We start from the raw sequence: 18,974 nt of genomic DNA, 5'->3' as shown, positions 1-18,974 counted from the left end.
AGCCAGTACTTCAAACAGGCCGGCTGGGGCTAATATCCTTGGACCTGTAGCACCGAGGCCAAATTAGCGCAGGGTTTCCACCGTCGGGCCAGAAGCTCCACTGCGCTTCACTAAAACCCGCTCTTTACATGCCCCTCAGGAACAACTTCATGCAACCCCATCTTTTCACCAACAAAGAGAAGTTATCAGAAAAATTTATAAGAAATAAGTCACTGGAACTAGCGCGGTCACAAAACAAAAATGATAAAAGCGGCCGTTTGTTTGCATGCTTTGTTAAATATTTAAATCAAAAAGCATCTATGTTTTACTATAATAAGTGATACATTGACTACGTTTACATGAACACTTTTTGGTTTAATCGGACTGAGTTCATTACGATTGTTGAATCTGATTGTAGTCTTTACATGAACGCTAAATAAAGTGATGGGGTTGATCAGAGGTGGGTAAAGTACCCAAAAACTTTACTCAAGTAAAAGTAAAAGTAATTCTAGAAATATTTACTCAAGTAAAAGTAAAAGTACTAGTCTTGAATAGTTACTTGAGTAAGAGTAAAAGAGTATCGGATAAAAAATCTACTCAAGTAGTTAGTTACTAGTTACTTTGGGTCATATATACGGAGCCTTTTTTTATATAGATATATAGACAAAAAATGTATGTAATGTATGTGTGTGTGTATAAATGTATATATTTCATCAGCCTTTAATCCAATTTATGTAATTTATTATAAAACCCTGTCTGTTTATTTAAGTAACAAATATAGGTGTCATGCCATAACATATTTTTAATACGACTGACTTTATTTTAAATGTGAATTTAACATTGAAAGTTAATGTGATATAAATATTGCTACTAATCTTTCATTGTTCAGAAAGAGAGCAAATAACATTTACATTATTAAACATAATTTTCACTGACAGTCTAGATTTCAATCACTCTCAGAAACTCCCATTAAAATCACTGAAACTGTTAACACTGTGAAATCAATATCTTAATTATAGATTCGTACACACATCTGCACTTTGTTGTTTCTGACGAGAGAATTCGGCAGAAAGAGGTATTCAGTCAGTGAGCGAGTGAAGGAAGCATCGGCATTTCAGCGATGACTCATCGGAACACCTCTGATTGGCCATTGCATTCAAAAGCTCAACAGAACCGTGTGTGATTGGTTAATGCGCAGCGCTGTAAAAACGCGTCTGTCTCTGGCTCAGCGCCAGCAAGCGATCACAGATCTGAATTTAGCAGCTGATGATATGACTTGCAGAACGTACTCGCACTGGTGTGATTGTATTAAAATTAATAAAACCTTAATCGGCTATTCTTTGTCTTTTGGAAGCTGCATTCAACCTGTTATAAGCCACACACGTACAACAAACTAATGTCACAGTGGTATCGTGTACTGTAATCGAATGTAGCCCAAGTTATTACCTGTTAAACAGTAGACAGCACACGCGTTCATCTAATAAGGATCTCCATCGCAAGCAAAGAATAGCCTTTGCAGATTAGCTTTCAATTCAGTGCAGTTCCATAGCCCCGTTTTCAACGCTGCTAATATTCTTAAACGTTACAACTCTGAGTGAACCGCTTCAGACGCTCAGCGCGTGCAGCATGGAACTGAACGACTCAATCAAACTGATTCATGAACCAATTCACTCGTTTGCCAATTGGTTTGATCAAGCCTTTGAACAGAGTTGACTCAAAAGAATGAATCATTCGCGAATGGGCATCGCTCATTGTCCAGAGAAAAGTAGACGGCGCGTTTGGAATAAACTGAAGCATTTATTGCATTAAGATAAAGTAACGAGAGGGGCCTCGCCCACAGTAACGAAGTAAAAGTACAGATTTTTCCCAAAAAATGTACTCAAGTAAGAGTATAAAGTACCCATCTTTAAATATACTCCGAAAAGTATTCGTTACCCCGAAAAATTACTCAAGTAAATGCAACGAAGTAAATGTAACTCGTTACTACCCACCTCTGGGGTTGATGAAATAGGAATAGATTTTTTGGCATGTGCACACTGCTCAAATAGTGAAAGTGACACAGATAATATTGAGTTTCTCACAGTTTGCACATAATAACCACTCTCCTACACGGTTTCTTTATATGTTTTAATATTTACCCGTCTATGAATAAATATACATATAGAGTAAACTGCTGTGCTGCTCATATTTATCACACAAAAAAAGCCCTTTCCCTCACACAAATAGGGTTGCCTGTGGATTCTCTAAAACAAGGTTGTCCTGCTCATTTCACAGTTGCCGAGTGAAAGGAGAGTTTTATAATGACAGGACACGCATTTATACAACACTTTCATTCAAAAGGAAGAGCTGCTTGTACCGTATGTCATAGGTCATTACGTTATTTCTGCGTCATTCCACATGCGCAGTCCTTTCAGTTTCATGGTTCAATCCGTTATAGTGCTTACATCCACGCTTAATCATATTAGAAGAGGAATAAACCACCCCCTTCAATCTGATCGAAATTTCATTCGGATCGAGCTCAATTGGAACGATTAAGGTGTTTAGATTAACGTTTTTCAGTCCAATTGAGCCGTCAATCCGATTACAAATGGATTATTTGGGTGCATGTAAACGTAGCTATTGATAATAATAAATTAATTTATCAGGATTGAAAATCAGTCACAGAAATAAAGTGTTATTAACATAGCCTGCTTATTCAGTCGAGTTTATCTGTAGTCACAGCCTATAACATCACATTTTGCAAGAAAGATAATTGGTAAAAGAATGATAATCTATATTTTTATAAAAGCTCCCGAACAAAAATCATTATTATATTTTTATGACAAGAATTAAACTCTTGAGATGAGACTTATGACAGATAAAATATGTTATTACCGTATTTTCCGGACTATAAGTCGCACTTTTTTTCATAGTATGGCTGGTCCTGCGACTTATAGTCAGGTGCAACTTATTTATCAAAATTAATTTGACATGAACCGAGAGAAATGAACCAAGAGAAAACATTACCGTCTACAGCCGCGAGAGGGCGCTCTATGCTGCTCAGTGCACCTGTAGACTACACTGAAAACATAGAGCAAATGGTCCATAAAATGCGTATGAGTGAATATATATCGGTGTATATATTTATATGCAAAATGACATTTGGCGCACCATCAGTTAAAATGTCCAAACATGTAAAAATATGCCTTTCTGTCTGTTGTCGTGTGTTGTGGTACTCTTGTGGACATGCGTCGACTGACACGGAAGAAAATAAATTGTTGAATAAAGTTATTTTTGTTTTCTTTATGCACAAAAAGTATTCTCGTAGCTTCATAAAATCATAGTTGAACCACTGATGACATGTTGACTATTTTTATGATGTAAAAAATCATGTTGACCACCTTTCTTGGAATTTCCTGAATGTGTCAGTTACAAGAGTGTCGGGCCAAAACTGGGCGTGCTAGTGCATGCCAGGGCCATTCGCGTTTCCACTGTCACTTCCGGTGCTTGATCATGCCTCACTAGCCGCGTTTCCACTGTCAGGCGTAAATGCACCGGAAGTGACAGTGGAAATGCGACTGGTCCTTGCACGCACTAGCACGCCCGGTTTAAGCCTGATAGTGGAAACGCGGCTAGTGAGGCACGATCAAGCACCGGAAGTGACAGTGGAAACGCGACTGGTCCTGGCATGCACTAGCACGCCCGGTTTAAGCCTGACAGTGGAAACGCGGCTATTGAGGCACGATCAAGCACCGGAAGTGACAGTGGAAACGCGACTGGTCCTGGCATGCACTAGCACGCCCGGTTTAAGCCTGACAGTGGAAACGCGGCTATTGAGGCACGATCAAGCACCGGAAGTGACAGTGGAAATGCGAATGGCCCTGGCATTCACTAAGCACGCCCGGTTTTGGCCCGACACTCTTGTAACTGACACATTCAGGAAATTCCAAGAAAGGTAGTTAACGTGATTTTTAACATCATCAAAATAGTCAACGTGTCATCAGTGGTTCAACTATGATTTTATGAAGCTACGAGAACACTTTTTGTGCATAAAGAAAACAAAAATAACTTTATTCAACAATTTCTTCTCTTCCATGTCAGTCGACGCATGTCCACAAGAGAACCACAACTCACAACAGTTCGACAACAGACAGAAAGGCATATTTTTACATGTTTGGACATTTTAACTGATGGTGCTCCAAATGTCATTTTGCATATTAATATATATACCGATATATATATTCACTCATACGCATTTTATGGACCATTTGTAAACGCTTTTAAATATAGGTCCTTGGCTATCAACCAGTGCTTCTTCAAGCTGTCTGTAATAACTCCTCTTCAGTAATACCCTGCCTGCATCCATAAACACACTTCATAGAATTTTTAATCAAAGTCTCGGAGGATGTCACTCATCTTTTTCAAAAACATTTCCTCACTCACTGAGCTCCCTAGCTAATATTACTTGACTTCCTCACTCTTCAGTTCCTGTAATGTTTTCATTCCTTTTTACTTTTTGCACTAGTTGTTTTCGCTGATGATACATATGAGGCTCTGATTGCCAAACAATAGATAGGCCTGGGTGTAAAATGCCGAGAGCATTTAACAGATGCTATTCAGCCACATTCCTCGCCAGACACTCACTCTGGCCAAAAGAAAACTTTGGATTTAGTCCTGTACCCTCTGTGCATATAACACATGCTACGTACCTATGCCATCTCTAGTAGACCTCAGTGTACTTACTGCATGCTTTCTGATAGCACACAGCTATCCCAGAGTTCCCTGATAATCACACAGAGCTGTTTTTGCTTCATCACAGACCAGAACCTGCACATATATTGTACGGTATGGGAGAGGGGACACATCTCAACGGAAGTTGGAAAATTAAAGCAGGGAGGAGGCGCAGGACACACAGGGCTCATCTGTGGACTCCCTGCCCGAGCACAGATCCACATAATTACAATATAGCCCTAATTGCATTGTAGAAAACTGCTGGAAATCCTTCTGCAACACAAAGGAATCAGATGTATCGGCCTCATTAGCATAGATATTAGGCTCCCATTATGTTTTTGTAGCAGACGGGGGGCAGCAGTGCTCAAGCCCCATTCTTTACTGTGCAAGGCGGATCTGCTTAAACTGCTCTCCTGAGGGAACACAGCCTCCCACCCCTAAAAAAAACACACACACGCACACAATCTGCTTCACTTGGATTAAGCATATTTCAGAACGTTAATATGACACATTTCAGGCTCTGCTGCTTGGATTAACGGTTAGAAGAGCTCATGGAAGAGCAGTCAAGTTTGAAGCTCTAAGCCGGCCGTCAATGTGCTTGGGTTAGTGCTGCATAAAAAAGAAACATGTTTTTTGATGCATTTTCAACTGGAAGGGACTTACTCCACTCCATAGTCCATAATTTCACTTTTCCTCTCAATTTGACTCGTTTTCAGCTTATCTCTGTTCAAAGTGAGCAGCTCTTCTGCCATTTTGCGATTCAACGATTACCTCTTAATATTACTGCACCGTTTACTCACTCCCTGATTCTCTTTTTTTCTCATTTTTTAAGTATCTTTTCCCCCTTCTCTCATCCCTTTCAGACACTCCTCTGTCTGCTCTTTCCATCTTTGATGATTATCCACCTCCGCTTGTCATTGCTCCACTTAAAGCCACTTACATCTGCAAGGCAGTTAATGGATCTCCTCTTCCCCCTTTAAAAAAGAGAGCGCTCCACAAAGTCTTTTATGTTTACAGGTACACCTGAACCATTTCTCAGTCTCCACTTGTGCTCGGGCAAATAGACGTGCTTGTGGGACTCATAAATATGCATGAACTGTGGAAATTATTATGTTGTTAGTGATTGACAGTGATAAGGACTCTTCATCTGTCAGTGGGGGTTGAAATTAGCAGCTACCGATTAACTGTTCTTCCCTAATGACTGCTTGTGTTTTTGTGTCATCAACAGAACTCTTGAAAGATCGCTGTTTTTAATAATGGATTACGAAATACTTAGGGGGATAGATCCCATTCTTATCCTAAGTCAAATGTTAGTTTTTAGTCTTTTTTTTTTTCCTAAATCATATAGTCTTAAGTCCAATTTACACTGCACCAAGGCGGACAATCATCAGATTACAGTAGGTCACTTCCCAGACTCTCACAACCCTACAAGTGCTGATTCAGCATGTTCAATCAGCCAAAACGAGCTCTGACAGATGCCAAAAGACACAGACAAGGGTAAAACATTGATCTGACAAAACCAAATAAAGTGCCTGCTACCATTTGTTTTACTGTATTTTACTAGAGTCAAGGGCAGAGCCATTTTCCCGATTAGATGTGCATCATGTCTTTGGTCCACTGTGAATCATTAATCAACATTCGAGAATGTGATATGTTGTTTCCTATGATTGGGATTATAGTGTAAATACATTTTGAATGCTGGAACTGATTTTACCCAACAGCTGCTGTTTGCTGTTGAGTCTAATACATTTTTTACCGGCTCTATCTTTCAGTAATATCCTTTTTGCAAATCCTCTATTATGTTTGACATTCAGGCAACAATCTACTGTATACTCTTGAGATCAGACTAAAATGATCAGGATGTGTTAAAAAATACATTTAAGACCGATGTGCAGAGTGGAAGGTGCTACACTCAATCAGGAACTGTATACGATTTCGTTAAAATTACATATGTGGCCCTGGAACACAAAACCAGTCATAAGTCACATGCCTTTTTTTTAATGCAAAAAAATAATTTGTATATTAAAGAAAGATCATGTTTTTTTTTTTTTTTTTACATTTCCTACAGTAAGTATATCAAAACATAATTTTTGATTAATAATATGCATTGCTAAGCACTTAATTTAGACAAATTTAAAGACTTTTTTTTTTTAATACCCTCAGATGCCAGATTTTCAAATAGTTGTATCTCAGCCAAATATTGTCCTATTGCCCTAACAAACTATAAATCAATGGAAAGCTTATTTATTCATGTATAAATCTCAATTTCACAAAATTGACCCTTGCATGGTTTTGTGGTTCGGAGTCACATTATTTTTTCTCATTAATTTCTCCTCTTTCCTTTCTACCTCACTGTGACTGAGCCTCTGACAAAGTTCTGGCAGTGTCAGAAATCTAGTGTGGCATTCGTGCTGCATGACTGCTCCTACAAGCTGTACATTCTGACTTTTCCCCAAGATCTCACTGGGAACATATTGTTCAGGCTTTAGTTTCAGTAAATGCTCTTTTTGGATTGGCAAGGACATTTAGTTTGCTCATTTATAGTATGTTTTGATAGCACAAACTTTTTCTTTTATTCCTCATGATATGGCCACTTTAAAATCTCCAGTGCATGCGGATGTCACTGGAATAGATGTTTTCTTAATGTAATAAATAATTGTAAAAAATGATGTTTCTTGATGGGAAGGCTGCATTATCTTTGTAGATTGTGTCATCAATAAATAAACCAAATAAAAGCATCTTTATCTCGGCAGCACAGCATCTTGGTAATTAACTGGGGCTAACAAATTGGACACACGCAGGAGGAGGGAACGCGGCTCGCTGTCTTCTTAGAAAATCACAAATGCACTCAAAACATTTTCTCTGTTTGCTTTTTCCGCTGCCAACCTCCCCCTCCACACCCCCTCGCCCTCTGTCTGAGAGCCGTCACAAACTGCCTCTAATCAAGCTCTGAGCTGTTTAAAATGTGCTGCTTGATTTGCTTCATTTTTACACTCTCTCTTACTCTCCCATCTTTCTTTTCCCTCTCTCGCTTTTCATACATTTATCGATTTTCCTAATTCGATTATGCAACAAAAATGAAATGGCTTGCAGTTTTGTCAAGAACAAATATCTTGTTTAATTAAATTGTTTAATCGTGCCTGGTGGAGTCAGAGTCGGAGAGGATTCTGTCAGAATTTAATTGGCCACCTTCCTTCATTATGACACATGGAGGAGGCCCTCTGAAGGATTCAGACCTAGTAAGGTTAACCAAAAAGCAAGTGAATGATGGAAAACCCACGCAAGAGTATTCATAACTATGGCTAATATGAGTGGGGAGATAATCTTATCTGCTGCAACTCTTGGGAGCTAATGAAAGGATAGCTGCTCCTGTAGAACAGAAAGTACAAAGAGCAATGGACCTCATTTCCGTTTTGTCAAAGGCTCCCTGCTCTGCTCATTTTCTTTATTAGAAAATTGAATGGGGGAAGAGAGAGAGTGGAGCATCAGTCCTCCGCTCCAATCCACTTATGCATCATGCTCGCTGAAAGAAAAGCATTGACCAGGAGTGAGCTTGAAATGGAGAAGGCAAATGTTTCCAATCATATTCGCTGTATTGCTGTTCTGTTGCCCATGAGACTAAACAGTGTCTCATCTGTGAGCTGCCGTGCATTACATTTCTCTGATTTCAAAGCCTTATGTAAATCTGAGCAATATTTTATGATTGTATTTAATTGTGCAGCAGTGCTGCCAAACAACAATATTAGGTGCTTTGAAAATGGCTCTGTGTTTGTAAACATGATTTTCTGAATATCATGTAACGCTGAATGCACCTGTGATCAGTGATGTGATCAGCCACAAACAAATTCAGTAAAGAAAACTTGTCTAAGATTTAACTCACAGACGGTTTTAGGCAACTGGCATTAAAGCAAAGTGTAGTTTGCTTTCCTGTGTTGACGTATTTCCTATGGAAGCAGGAAGCTTGAGTGTGGTGTATCAAAGAGTTTTTCATCATCTTATAATCTCAATATATTAAAAAAGACATGTCGAGATCATGAAAAGAAATGCACAGCAAGTGGCATTGTAAATGTTAACTGCATATATCTGCTAAAAGTGAATTTTTAACATTGATGAGTACACTAGCACATAAACGGCTTCAAAGCTAAACTACATGAACTGAAAGCCACATAACTCAAATTTTGATTTCATGGGGTCTTTAATCCCTGACATCTCTTTTTCAGCCTTTGTTTTCTGTCAGAACCGGAGTAATTAGAAAGAAAACTAGAAATCTGTTGTGTGGAAATCCCATCTATTGGTGGTTCTGCTTTAGAGGATTGAAGAGTCATTCTCCTGTGATTAGCTGCTAGCTCTGAAGGGTTCTGTAGAGATTCCCTGTGGAATGACTGCCAGCGCTTTGAGAGCATCTTTAGCGTGCACCCAACCAGTTATGCTTTATGTCTGAGTGCGCACAAGATGCCATTTTGCATTTACAGGATAAATGCCTGTTAGCAGTGTCAAAAACTGCAAAAGATTATGTACATTTTTGTCAATTTAAATGAAATTCCGTCCCTCTGCAGATTCAGAATCTTTATCTGTATCCTGAAAACTGCACTTCAGTGAAAATACACTGAAACTTCAAACTGTTTTTGAAGTCTCCTATAAGTCACAAAGAATGCACTGAAATGTTATTACAATTTAAAATAACTTATCTATTTTAATATATTTTAAAATGTTATTTTTTTTCCTGCCAGATGATCAACAGTCATTACTCCAGATTAGTCAGGAGCTGTCTTGCTTTCAAGAGCTTTCTAACATTTTTAACACTTTAGTGAATGACTCTCATAGTGATATTTTGTTGTTGTTGTTGTTGATTTTTTTATTATTATTAAGTAAGAGCTAAATTAGCAGTTAGTTAGCTGGCTTTATGCCAACAAGCAACCAATCTAGCGCAACTACCATCAACAACTAAAGGGACACAGACACCCGTTCTTGTCAGTTTTGTTGGCGTCTTCTGTTTTGAAGCTGAACTGTGGGGAGATATTAACTCTGACAGCCCTACAGGAGTAAACAAAGCTCATTTTGCAGTGTGACATTTTAATTTTAGAAGCTCTTGGTCTGATAGCATGTACAATGACAACAGTATGTCAGCAAGCGCCCATATTACTGCACACACACAGCTGTCACATCAAATACAATTGTGATCATTATTATTTGTCATTTTCTCTTCATTTTTTGGAGTGGTTTGTTTTGTTTTGGATTTCTAAGAATATGGAATATGGTAATCAAAAGCCTAAACTGAGGAACAGCTCCTTTGCAGTTTTTTTTTTTTTTTATAAATCTTAAAAAACCTTCGAGAAACAGTGTTAAATCGGTGAGATTTGATATTATACTATAGGAGCTTTGCTGCAGGGAATTGGTTTTCTGGCCTGCTGGTTAGAAGCATAAGAGTGTTCATGCCACTGTTATTCACAGAGAAGGTCCAGGCTTAGGGATGAATCGTGCGACTTTGCTAGAAGTGCAGAAATGCGTGATGGGGATTACTGGGAGCCAAAGTGTCAGTGGAAAATTGGATTTTTAGCAAAGAGCCATTAAAGCACGAAAAACTGAATGTGAAAGTTTCACAGATGCTCATTAATTTTAGGTAATAAAAGATGTAAAACAAACAATCGTATGAAGTCCCACCAATTTTGTAATTTCTTTGTAAAAGGCACTGTATGTGTGAGTTGAGGAGTAATGCAGTGGCATATGTTTAATGCGTTTGAAAGTGTCCCTGAACTGTTTGCACATTCTCATGCCAAATAAAAGGGGTACATCTGCTCTCTTTACTTTTGAATGCTTCTCTGTTGCACATATCTAATGAACTACATTTGTAAGACCTTTTATTTGCAGGTGTGAAAGTGTGTCTCCTATCTTCATTGGGTTTTCCTGAGCTCTTCTGGTACTCATAAATCCACTCATGGTGTGAAATATGGTGTCACACCTGACACACCTGTAGTAGTCCAATATGTATGCCCAGAATCCCGCAGCCCTGATCCTTCAAGAAAGTTTCTGACGTCTTATTTCTTCCAGATCTAAAACAAGTGATTCCAGCCCTCCCTCAGCAGCAGTAAATATCCATTCTGGTTAAAGGCCTATTCACACCAGAAATAAACACTGGATTCCTATGGATATTATGTTCAGGGTGCACTTTTTTTAATAATTGTACTTAAGTACTTTTAAGTGGCCTTTTTTATCCATTAATATATTTTCTTCAAGGACCATTTTTTGTAAATATACTTTTAAGATTTGAAGTACATTAAAAGTGCACATCTTCTTTTTCACAAGGTTACTTACAGACAAGAATATCTGTCTGCCAACAGACAGAAGTGTCTTTTTTATGTATTTGGTCTAAACAGTCTCTAAATCTTGGTATTCATTATTCTAACTTTTCCCCTTTTTGTTTTCTCCTCCTTTAGTAAGTAAACTGAAGGTGCACAAGTCCAACCAGAGTCTGCAGTTTCTGGAGGACAGTCGGGTGCGTGTCAACTGCTCCATCACCTCTCAAACCAGCCCGGACTCTCAGCATGCTGTGTTGTGGTATGCGCGGAAGGCCGAGGCAGGGGAGCCGGATGAGCTGCTGTTGAAGATCGAACACTCTGGAGCATTCGAGTATGGAGCGTACGCAGAGGAGGAACGTCTCCGCAGCCGTGTGCAGTCTGAAAGGCTCTCTCCTCGCCTCTATGGGCTTACCTTGCACCGTGCCGAGACCAGCGACTCTGGAACATACTACTGCCTTGTGGAGGAGTGGCTCATGGACCCTGATGGACTCTGGTATCGCCTGGCACAAGACTCCTCCGGCTTCACACATGTGGCTGTGAGACAGCCAGGTAAGAATGCTTGCTTATCAAATTGATGTATATATTTATTTGTATTTTAATGTATATTTATATTTGACCCACATTTAGTTTTCAAACTTTTTTAACTGCATTTTTTTTAAGAAATTAATACTTTTATTAAGCAAAGGACGTACAGTATTAAATTGATCAAATGGGATGTAAAGACATTTACAATGTTACAAAAAGAATCTATTTGAAAAAATTTCTTTTTTTATTTCATAGTTATCAAAGAATCCTGGAAAAAATATATCATGGTTCCCACAAAAATATAATAATAATAAAAAAAAAAATATTAAGAAGTGCAACTGTTTTCAGCATTGCTACAAGAAATATTATAATGATTTCTGAATGATCGTGTGACACTGAAGACTGTAATGAATGAAAATTCTGCTTTGCAGTCACTAAAATAAATTGCATTTAAAATATTAATGTGGAAAACTATTTTAAAACTTCCAAGTTTTCTAACAGAACTGTGCATGTTACACATTTGGTGTTTTGGAAATGTTTTTTTTTTTTTTTTTTTTTTTTTTTTTAGTTACATTATTATTATATTTATTTTTAGCTAGATAATTAGAAAAAAAACACAAATTAGGGTTTTTAAACTATAGCTCTCTCGATACCACTCCAAAACAATGCAACTTTTTAAATTCTGCTTTGCAGTCACTAAAATAAATTGCATTTAAAATATTAATGTGGAAAACTATTTTAAAACTTCCAAGTTTTCTAACAGAACTGTGCATGTTACACATTTGGTGTTTTGGAAATGTTTTTTTTTTTTTTTTTTTTTTAGTTTTTAGTTACATTATTATTATATTTATTTTTAGCTAGATAATTAGAAAAAAAAACACAAATTAGGGTTTTTAAACTATAGCTCTCTCTATACCACTCCAAAACAATGCAACTTTTTAATTATTTTGACCAGTTTTCATTTTCTGCAAATAAATGCTCTACATGACAGGATGTTTATTTGGAATTTGGGAGAAATATTGTCAGTAGTTTATAGAATTAAACAAAAATGTTAACTGTACTCTAACGCATACCAATAAAGAGTATCATCAATCATTTTTCAGTGGTCTCTTAAACAAAAAAAAACAAAAAACTAAAAATTCCAGAGCTGTATATTTATTTTGGTAGCAGAATTGCAGAAAATTCTCAAATAAAATGAACAAAAGAAAAAACCTCAGGCCCTCCTGAGATTAAAAATCAACATTTTCTAGAGGTTTTTCTGAAGAATTCTCTGGTCCTGTTTTGTATCTTGTTCATGGAAAGTGCTGGACAGTATTTACAATGGCACCCAACTAGCCGAGTTGGCCTTTATTCCTACAGCAGACTCTGAAGCCTTTGAGATTCAGTTGTAGGTGTGTGTAGCAGTCCCATGGGTTTACCAGGCCATCTGGCATGAGAGGATTGGAAAGAGCAGCATGAAAACATTCTCCCCCTGAGACCACCGTGGAGCGCAGCCATCCTGAGCTCATGTCTGCCCAAACTGAATCATTCATCAGCATGTGTGTATTTATGAGAGGAAGACATAAAGAGGGACAGGATCTTTGTACGCGTGACTCCTTAAACGTAAGCGCACAGCATATCAGCCCTTCAGGGAGAACACCCCCACCCCACACACACACACACACACACACACACATTAGCCACAGACCTTAGCACTCAGAGTCAGAACCTCATAGGGGACACAATCACGACTGCTGGATCCCAAAGACTTTACTCATGACTCCCTTCTGAGTGCCACACGTCTGCTGCTCCTCTATTCAGCCCACGCAGACCCCCGTGAAGACCCCTGCTGCAAACCGCCATAGCTATTCATCTGTCCCCCTTTTGCAAATAATGTCCACTTATTTTCTGTAACATCATGACCTAGCTTCTGTAGGCAAGTCTAGTGTGGTTCAGGTGACAATGTAGAAAAGGTTTGCATTAGTCTGATGCCATCTGGACTCAGCATTGAATCAAAGCTTTGAGGGGCCGGAGGGACAGACCCCACCCCCACATCCCAACCTCACACAACACACTCTTCAATATTACTGCACTACACATGGGTCATCCACTTACCACTGTTACACAGACACATTTTGTTGTGTAGTTTGTTCTCGGGTCTATTGAGCAAGTAGCTTTAGGAGCACAGCTGGCCAAGACATCTGCTCCTCTGAAACAAATCAAGGTTAAGAAAAGTGAGTTTGGGCACATTTTTGTTGGTTTTTGCTGGTCAGACAACTACAAAAAGTGATCAATTATTATTTTAAATGAATAATGCAAATCTAACGTTCACATGGACATGCTGATAATTATGGAAGCCCTTACATTTGTTTATGCATCATACACTTTCTATTCTTCAGCATGAATGCATTTCCCTATCCAGTATCTAATCTTCTTCTCAGCACTACTTTAGTCAAGCTGTCTTTCATGAATTCTGGATTTTACACCTCTTTCTATTTTGCTTCTCAGATATATATGCAGTGCATATCTCTATAATATATCTAAGTATGCACTTAAATTCCAGTCTTATTTCCCTGGGGATGGAAGTGTGTGTGTTTCAGATCACCTCCCCGCTGCACGATTGCCTGAAATAGCATCCATATAAATCTATTTACGAATAGATAGCTGATTTAAGGTTCAGCACCTCATAATCTGCCATCTTCAAAGTTAAATTGCACTGCTTTTACATGAGCGAGCAGAAGATAAGAGGAGCCCCTTAATGTGTGCCAGTCTTATTTTTAGCTGATCTCAGCCCAAAACCCTGCTGAATGAGCTTGTGACTTCTCACACAAAATGTGAGGATCCTCACCTTCATTTGAGAGGGACATTTTGAACTGCTAGTTCCACATCTCTGGACGCTTGATGCCCTGCAGAATTTTGATAGAGGATAGTTCATTTATCGGCATGTTGGAATATTTATTTAAATCCTTTTTGTACTACTAGTATAAACATTTTTAGGTGTAGTTCTGTCATTATTTGCTCGCCCTCATGTTGTTATGAAACTATGACTTTCTTTTATCTGATGAAAACTTTTCTCATTATTATAAATATTGAAAACAGTTGTGCTGCTTAATTTTTTTTTTTCAGGATTCTTAGAACATAAAAAAAGTGGATTTATTTCAAATGGAAATCTTTTGTTGCATTATGAATTACTGTTGATTGTGTTGCAAATGTCACCTTGTGTGTTCAACAAAATACACTCATACCGTTTTCAGAGTGACAGAATTGTTATTTTTTGGGTGAATAATTCCTTTAATTACAGCAGAACATTTTGCTCTATATAAATGTAACAATGAGTGTTCGACAGATGCTACCCCAATCTCTGAAGAAGATTAGAAATGTTGTCATGCACTTAATGATTTTCTCATTAAGTTATCATTATTTATTGCAGCGGTGAAGTTGCAGGTGGAGGAGGCAGAATCTAATATCACAGTACCTGAAGATGGATCAATCCGGCTGGGCTGCAGCATTCTGTCTCAGTCTTCCAAAGATTCCCGCTTCTCTGTATCCTGGTATGTGTACCGTTTGGGACAGGAGGAGGAGGATGAACCAGAATGCGTCTTTTCCATCGGTCATGATGCAGTGTTTGGTAATGGGAACTGCAGCCCTACGGAGGAGCCTGGTCCAAACTCTCGCCTGCAGTTTGAACGTGCCACCTCTGAACTGTACAGTCTGACCATCCAGAAAGCTCGGTCCAGAGATGCTGGCAATTACTACTGCCATGTGGAGGAGTGGCTGCTGAACCCACGCAATGCCTGGTATCGCCTGGCCACCAATAACTCTGGAGTCACCATTGTTAATGTTATGGAGCAGGGTGAGCTTTTGCACATGTGGTTGTTAATATTTTCCTGTGATTTAACACCGTAAAACAAATAGTTTACCTGCCTACATTTAATGTGAAATGATACATGAAGAAGCTGAAGTAAACTTAAAAAAAAGCTACATTTTATATATTTATGTAACAGTAAAAATGGGCACATAAATTATATATATATATATATATATATATATATATATATATATATATATTAGTAATTACTGTTAAGCACTGCTATAAGGCTAACGCTGCCTGGTCTAAATGTTTGAAAATTATTAACAGTTGAAAACATAAATTAAAATCTAGAAAAAATACTCAATTGTAATCCGTTACATTACTTTGAAATAGTTACACTACTTACTACTACTACTACTACTTATATTTTGAATAGGGTAACTTGTAATATGTAATATGTTACATTTCCAAAGTAGCCTTCCCAACACTGGTCAGTTCTCTTTTTGTTTTTACACATTTTTTACTCTCATATTAAATTGTTCTAAATCTTTCTGTCCCGCTCCAGTATCGACCCTACAGTCAGTGGTTTGTTCCAACGACTCCCTCTTCTACTTCGTCTTCTTCTACCCCTTCCCTATCTTTGGCATCCTCCTCATCGCGGTCCTGCTGGTGCGCTACAAGACCCGCAGCTCCAGCAAGAACCAAGAGGGCAAGAACGGAGCGCCGCTCTTGTGGATCAAAGAGCCTCATCTCAGCTATTCCCCAACCTGTCTGGACCCCCCAGCCCTCAGCCTTCACCCCGGCTCTGTGGAGTAACAATGACACGTGATCCTGTCTCACTCAGAGACTCGCTCATCTACTCTCTCTCTCTCTGACTCGCTCTCTGTTTTTCTTCTCCTCCTCGTCCGTGATGAGGCCACCAGAAAGTTATCTGGGTTTCTAGCCTGGCCTGTCAATCCGTCCATACGACTGACTAAGACCTTTCTCAGTTGAAGTTGCCATGATTATGGTGGTTGCTGGCGCCGATGCCTAGACATTTGCTTTGCTTTCTTTTTCCTGATCTTTTTTTAAAATATGATTTTACTTTTCTGTGAGCCTTTTGATGTGTTTTACCCGACTGACACCAAACTCCTTCCCTCTCTGGGATCGGAAACAGCCGTTTCGTTTTGCTTTTTTACTCCCGTCTATGAAGTCTGGTGAAAACCATTACATATTATTTGTTATTTTGTCTGTGCTGATTTTTGCTGCAGACGACTGGAAGGTCATTGCTGGACTATGAACGTTTCTAGAGACAATGGTGTATGGATGAAGGAAGAAAAGGACAATCTTTCCTCAGAAAAACTCGGAAAGCTGACAAAGGATGTATATTGATTTAGTTAGTGTGCACGTGCCACAGAACTGACCTAAGAACTGCCTTGGTTTAAGTGGATCTAGACTATGGAGAGCCCTCATTGCCCACAGACTCAAGGATATACATGAACTCCAGCTCATCCTCACTGCCAAATACCAATACAACTCCAAAAGCCACAAATTCAGAGACACTGAATAGGATTAGATCTGGGTAACTCGATGTTGGAAAAGACAGTGAGCTTCCTACACTGACATGTTTCCTCATCGCTGGTGCTTAGATGTTGATACATGCCCCCAAATCCCTCATTTAATTTCAAGGTCTTTTTTACATTTTTCCAATGTTAAGAAGTTCAATATATCTCTAAAAACACCCTTGTGTGATCTTGTTTGTGTATATATGCACAATTGACCCCACATTTAGTGAGTTGTGGCCTCAGCGTCCTCGCATTTGCATAATGCAAGGTTGAAGGGGGCATTGAAGGAATTTTCTCTCCGAAATCTCTTGTAAAAACCGTTGTCTTGAGGGAGAAGGCAGACAGGACTATAGACTCAAGGGACATTCTCAGTGCCAAGATCTTTTTATCATCATACGTGCCCTTGTAATGATCCAGAAGGAAAGCGTTTATTGGCAGACTTCTGCATATATGAGTTATGAAAGGATTTGACTTGTTTTTTTTTAGTATATATTCTAAATCACATAAAGTGTTGTTGTTCTTCTCTTTATTGGTTTGTGTTTGAAATATGGTGCCCGATCTTTGTGTTACTGCTGAAAAATTGTGAAAACTTATTGCGCAGTGTCATAACCTGTGAAGACCTACTAGAGTGATTATATCTCTGAGGATGAATATAGCATCTAAATTATTGTTGGTCTCCATGGACACTTTGAAAACACTGCCACATTTTACCATTGAAGATGCTATGATCCTCACATTAGCTTTGCGAACCACACTAGTCATGTTTCCTTCAAGAAAGATTCAGCCTCTATACTGAAGGCATTTAGAGCTTAGCTGTAGCGTGAATGATTGTTGTTCATTTTTCTTTTATTTCAACGCGGACTATGAAACACGACGTGTTATCTAGGAACCTGCTGTCTGACACCAAACTGGATGTCTCATGATAGACACCACTGAAGATCTTATGACTGTGCACCTTTCACTCCGCTCTCACAGAGCATCATCTGGGTCGCTGCCACCCTCGTGTAATCTCAACAGTCAACATCGCGGCTTTTCTGTAAATGAAATTTAGATCCATTCAAAGCTTGTGGTTGTCTTATTTATTGAATCATAAAACTCCTAGATAGAATATGTGAACTTCATAAATGTGAATAGACAGAATGTGGCAGAAATAGCAGTGAACATTTAGGCAACTATAATTTGGCTACTTGCGTGCAGTGGCCTAGAGGATTATGGGAAATAATTCTGAACCAGTCTGAGAATTTTCGTACAGATGACACAGAAATCTATCTTTATCGACAAAATTTTGTTGAACTGTACAGTGCATGATGATGAGAAAGGGGGACATTTTATTGATGTCTGAAAGTTTTGTCAGATTAATGGCATCGTCACCATCAACAGGTGGTCAATAGGTTGGCCTTCCTGATGTAGGAGATGTGTAGTGTGATATTGAGTGTGATATTGCGGTTCTGCTGTCGTTCAATCTGTACAGACTTATTCAGAACTCTAAATAGTGTTTTTGTAGTTCAACATGCCCAGCTGAATCATAATGTTCTCACAATGTTGTAAATGCATTTCGAGGGCTGCATGTCATGGCTGTGTACTGGCAGTATACTGTAGCTGCAGAAAAACAAAACAAATGACAAAAAAAGTTGTGTTGATGTGTGTTCAGTTCAGCCAGTGCTGCTTTTTAAAGTGGTGATTTTTATGTTCTTTTTTTTAAATAAGCAAAATAGTGCACTATATATATAAATATAAAAATAAAAATAAAAAGTTGCCATAGTTTTTTTTTTTTATGGTTATGTGTTTTTGTTGTACTCTACATTTTTTGTGTTTTTTTATATCTATACTTATTTTATTACATTGTAGCAATTGCTATTATGAAAAGGCACTTTGCTATTGTCAGTTGATTGCAATAAAACATTCAGTGCACCACACTTTAGATTGTCTTTATATAATGTATCAATTGTATTGGGCCAGTTTGCAAATGTTAAGGGATAGTTTAAATATTTTCCCAACTTTTTCACATCCACCAACACTGGACCCCATTCACTGCCACTGTATCAACAGAACCTTCAGAAGTTGTTCAATGTGTCATCTTTTATGTTCCACAGAAGAATGGAAGTCTTACAAGTTTGTCATTTGAATTCA

At 38.4% G+C, this 18,974-nt stretch overlaps 1 protein-coding gene across 1 annotated transcript in view; it reads left to right on the top strand.

The window, feature by feature from the left end:
* Positions 1–18,760, top strand: part of LOC113108069 (immunoglobulin superfamily member 3-like) — a gene marked incomplete at its 5' end in the record, with an annotated part of 54,698 nt that extends 35,938 nt beyond the window's left edge. The window contains 3 exons of the mRNA XM_026270890.1: positions 11,124–11,534; positions 14,920–15,342; positions 15,866–18,760. Of these exons, the coding sequence (XP_026126675.1) occupies positions 11,124–11,534; positions 14,920–15,342; positions 15,866–16,116 (1,085 nt within the window). The remainder of the gene's footprint in view (positions 1–11,123; positions 11,535–14,919; positions 15,343–15,865) is intronic.
* Between the last annotated feature and the right edge of the window lie 214 nt (positions 18,761–18,974).

Source organism: Carassius auratus, chromosome 9 (assembly GCF_003368295.1).
Source record: "Carassius auratus strain Wakin chromosome 9, ASM336829v1, whole genome shotgun sequence".
Taxonomy (NCBI): domain Eukaryota; kingdom Metazoa; phylum Chordata; class Actinopteri; order Cypriniformes; family Cyprinidae; genus Carassius; species Carassius auratus.
The sequence above is the reverse complement of the archived record's forward strand: the minus strand, read 5'-3'. Positions and strand labels throughout refer to the sequence as shown.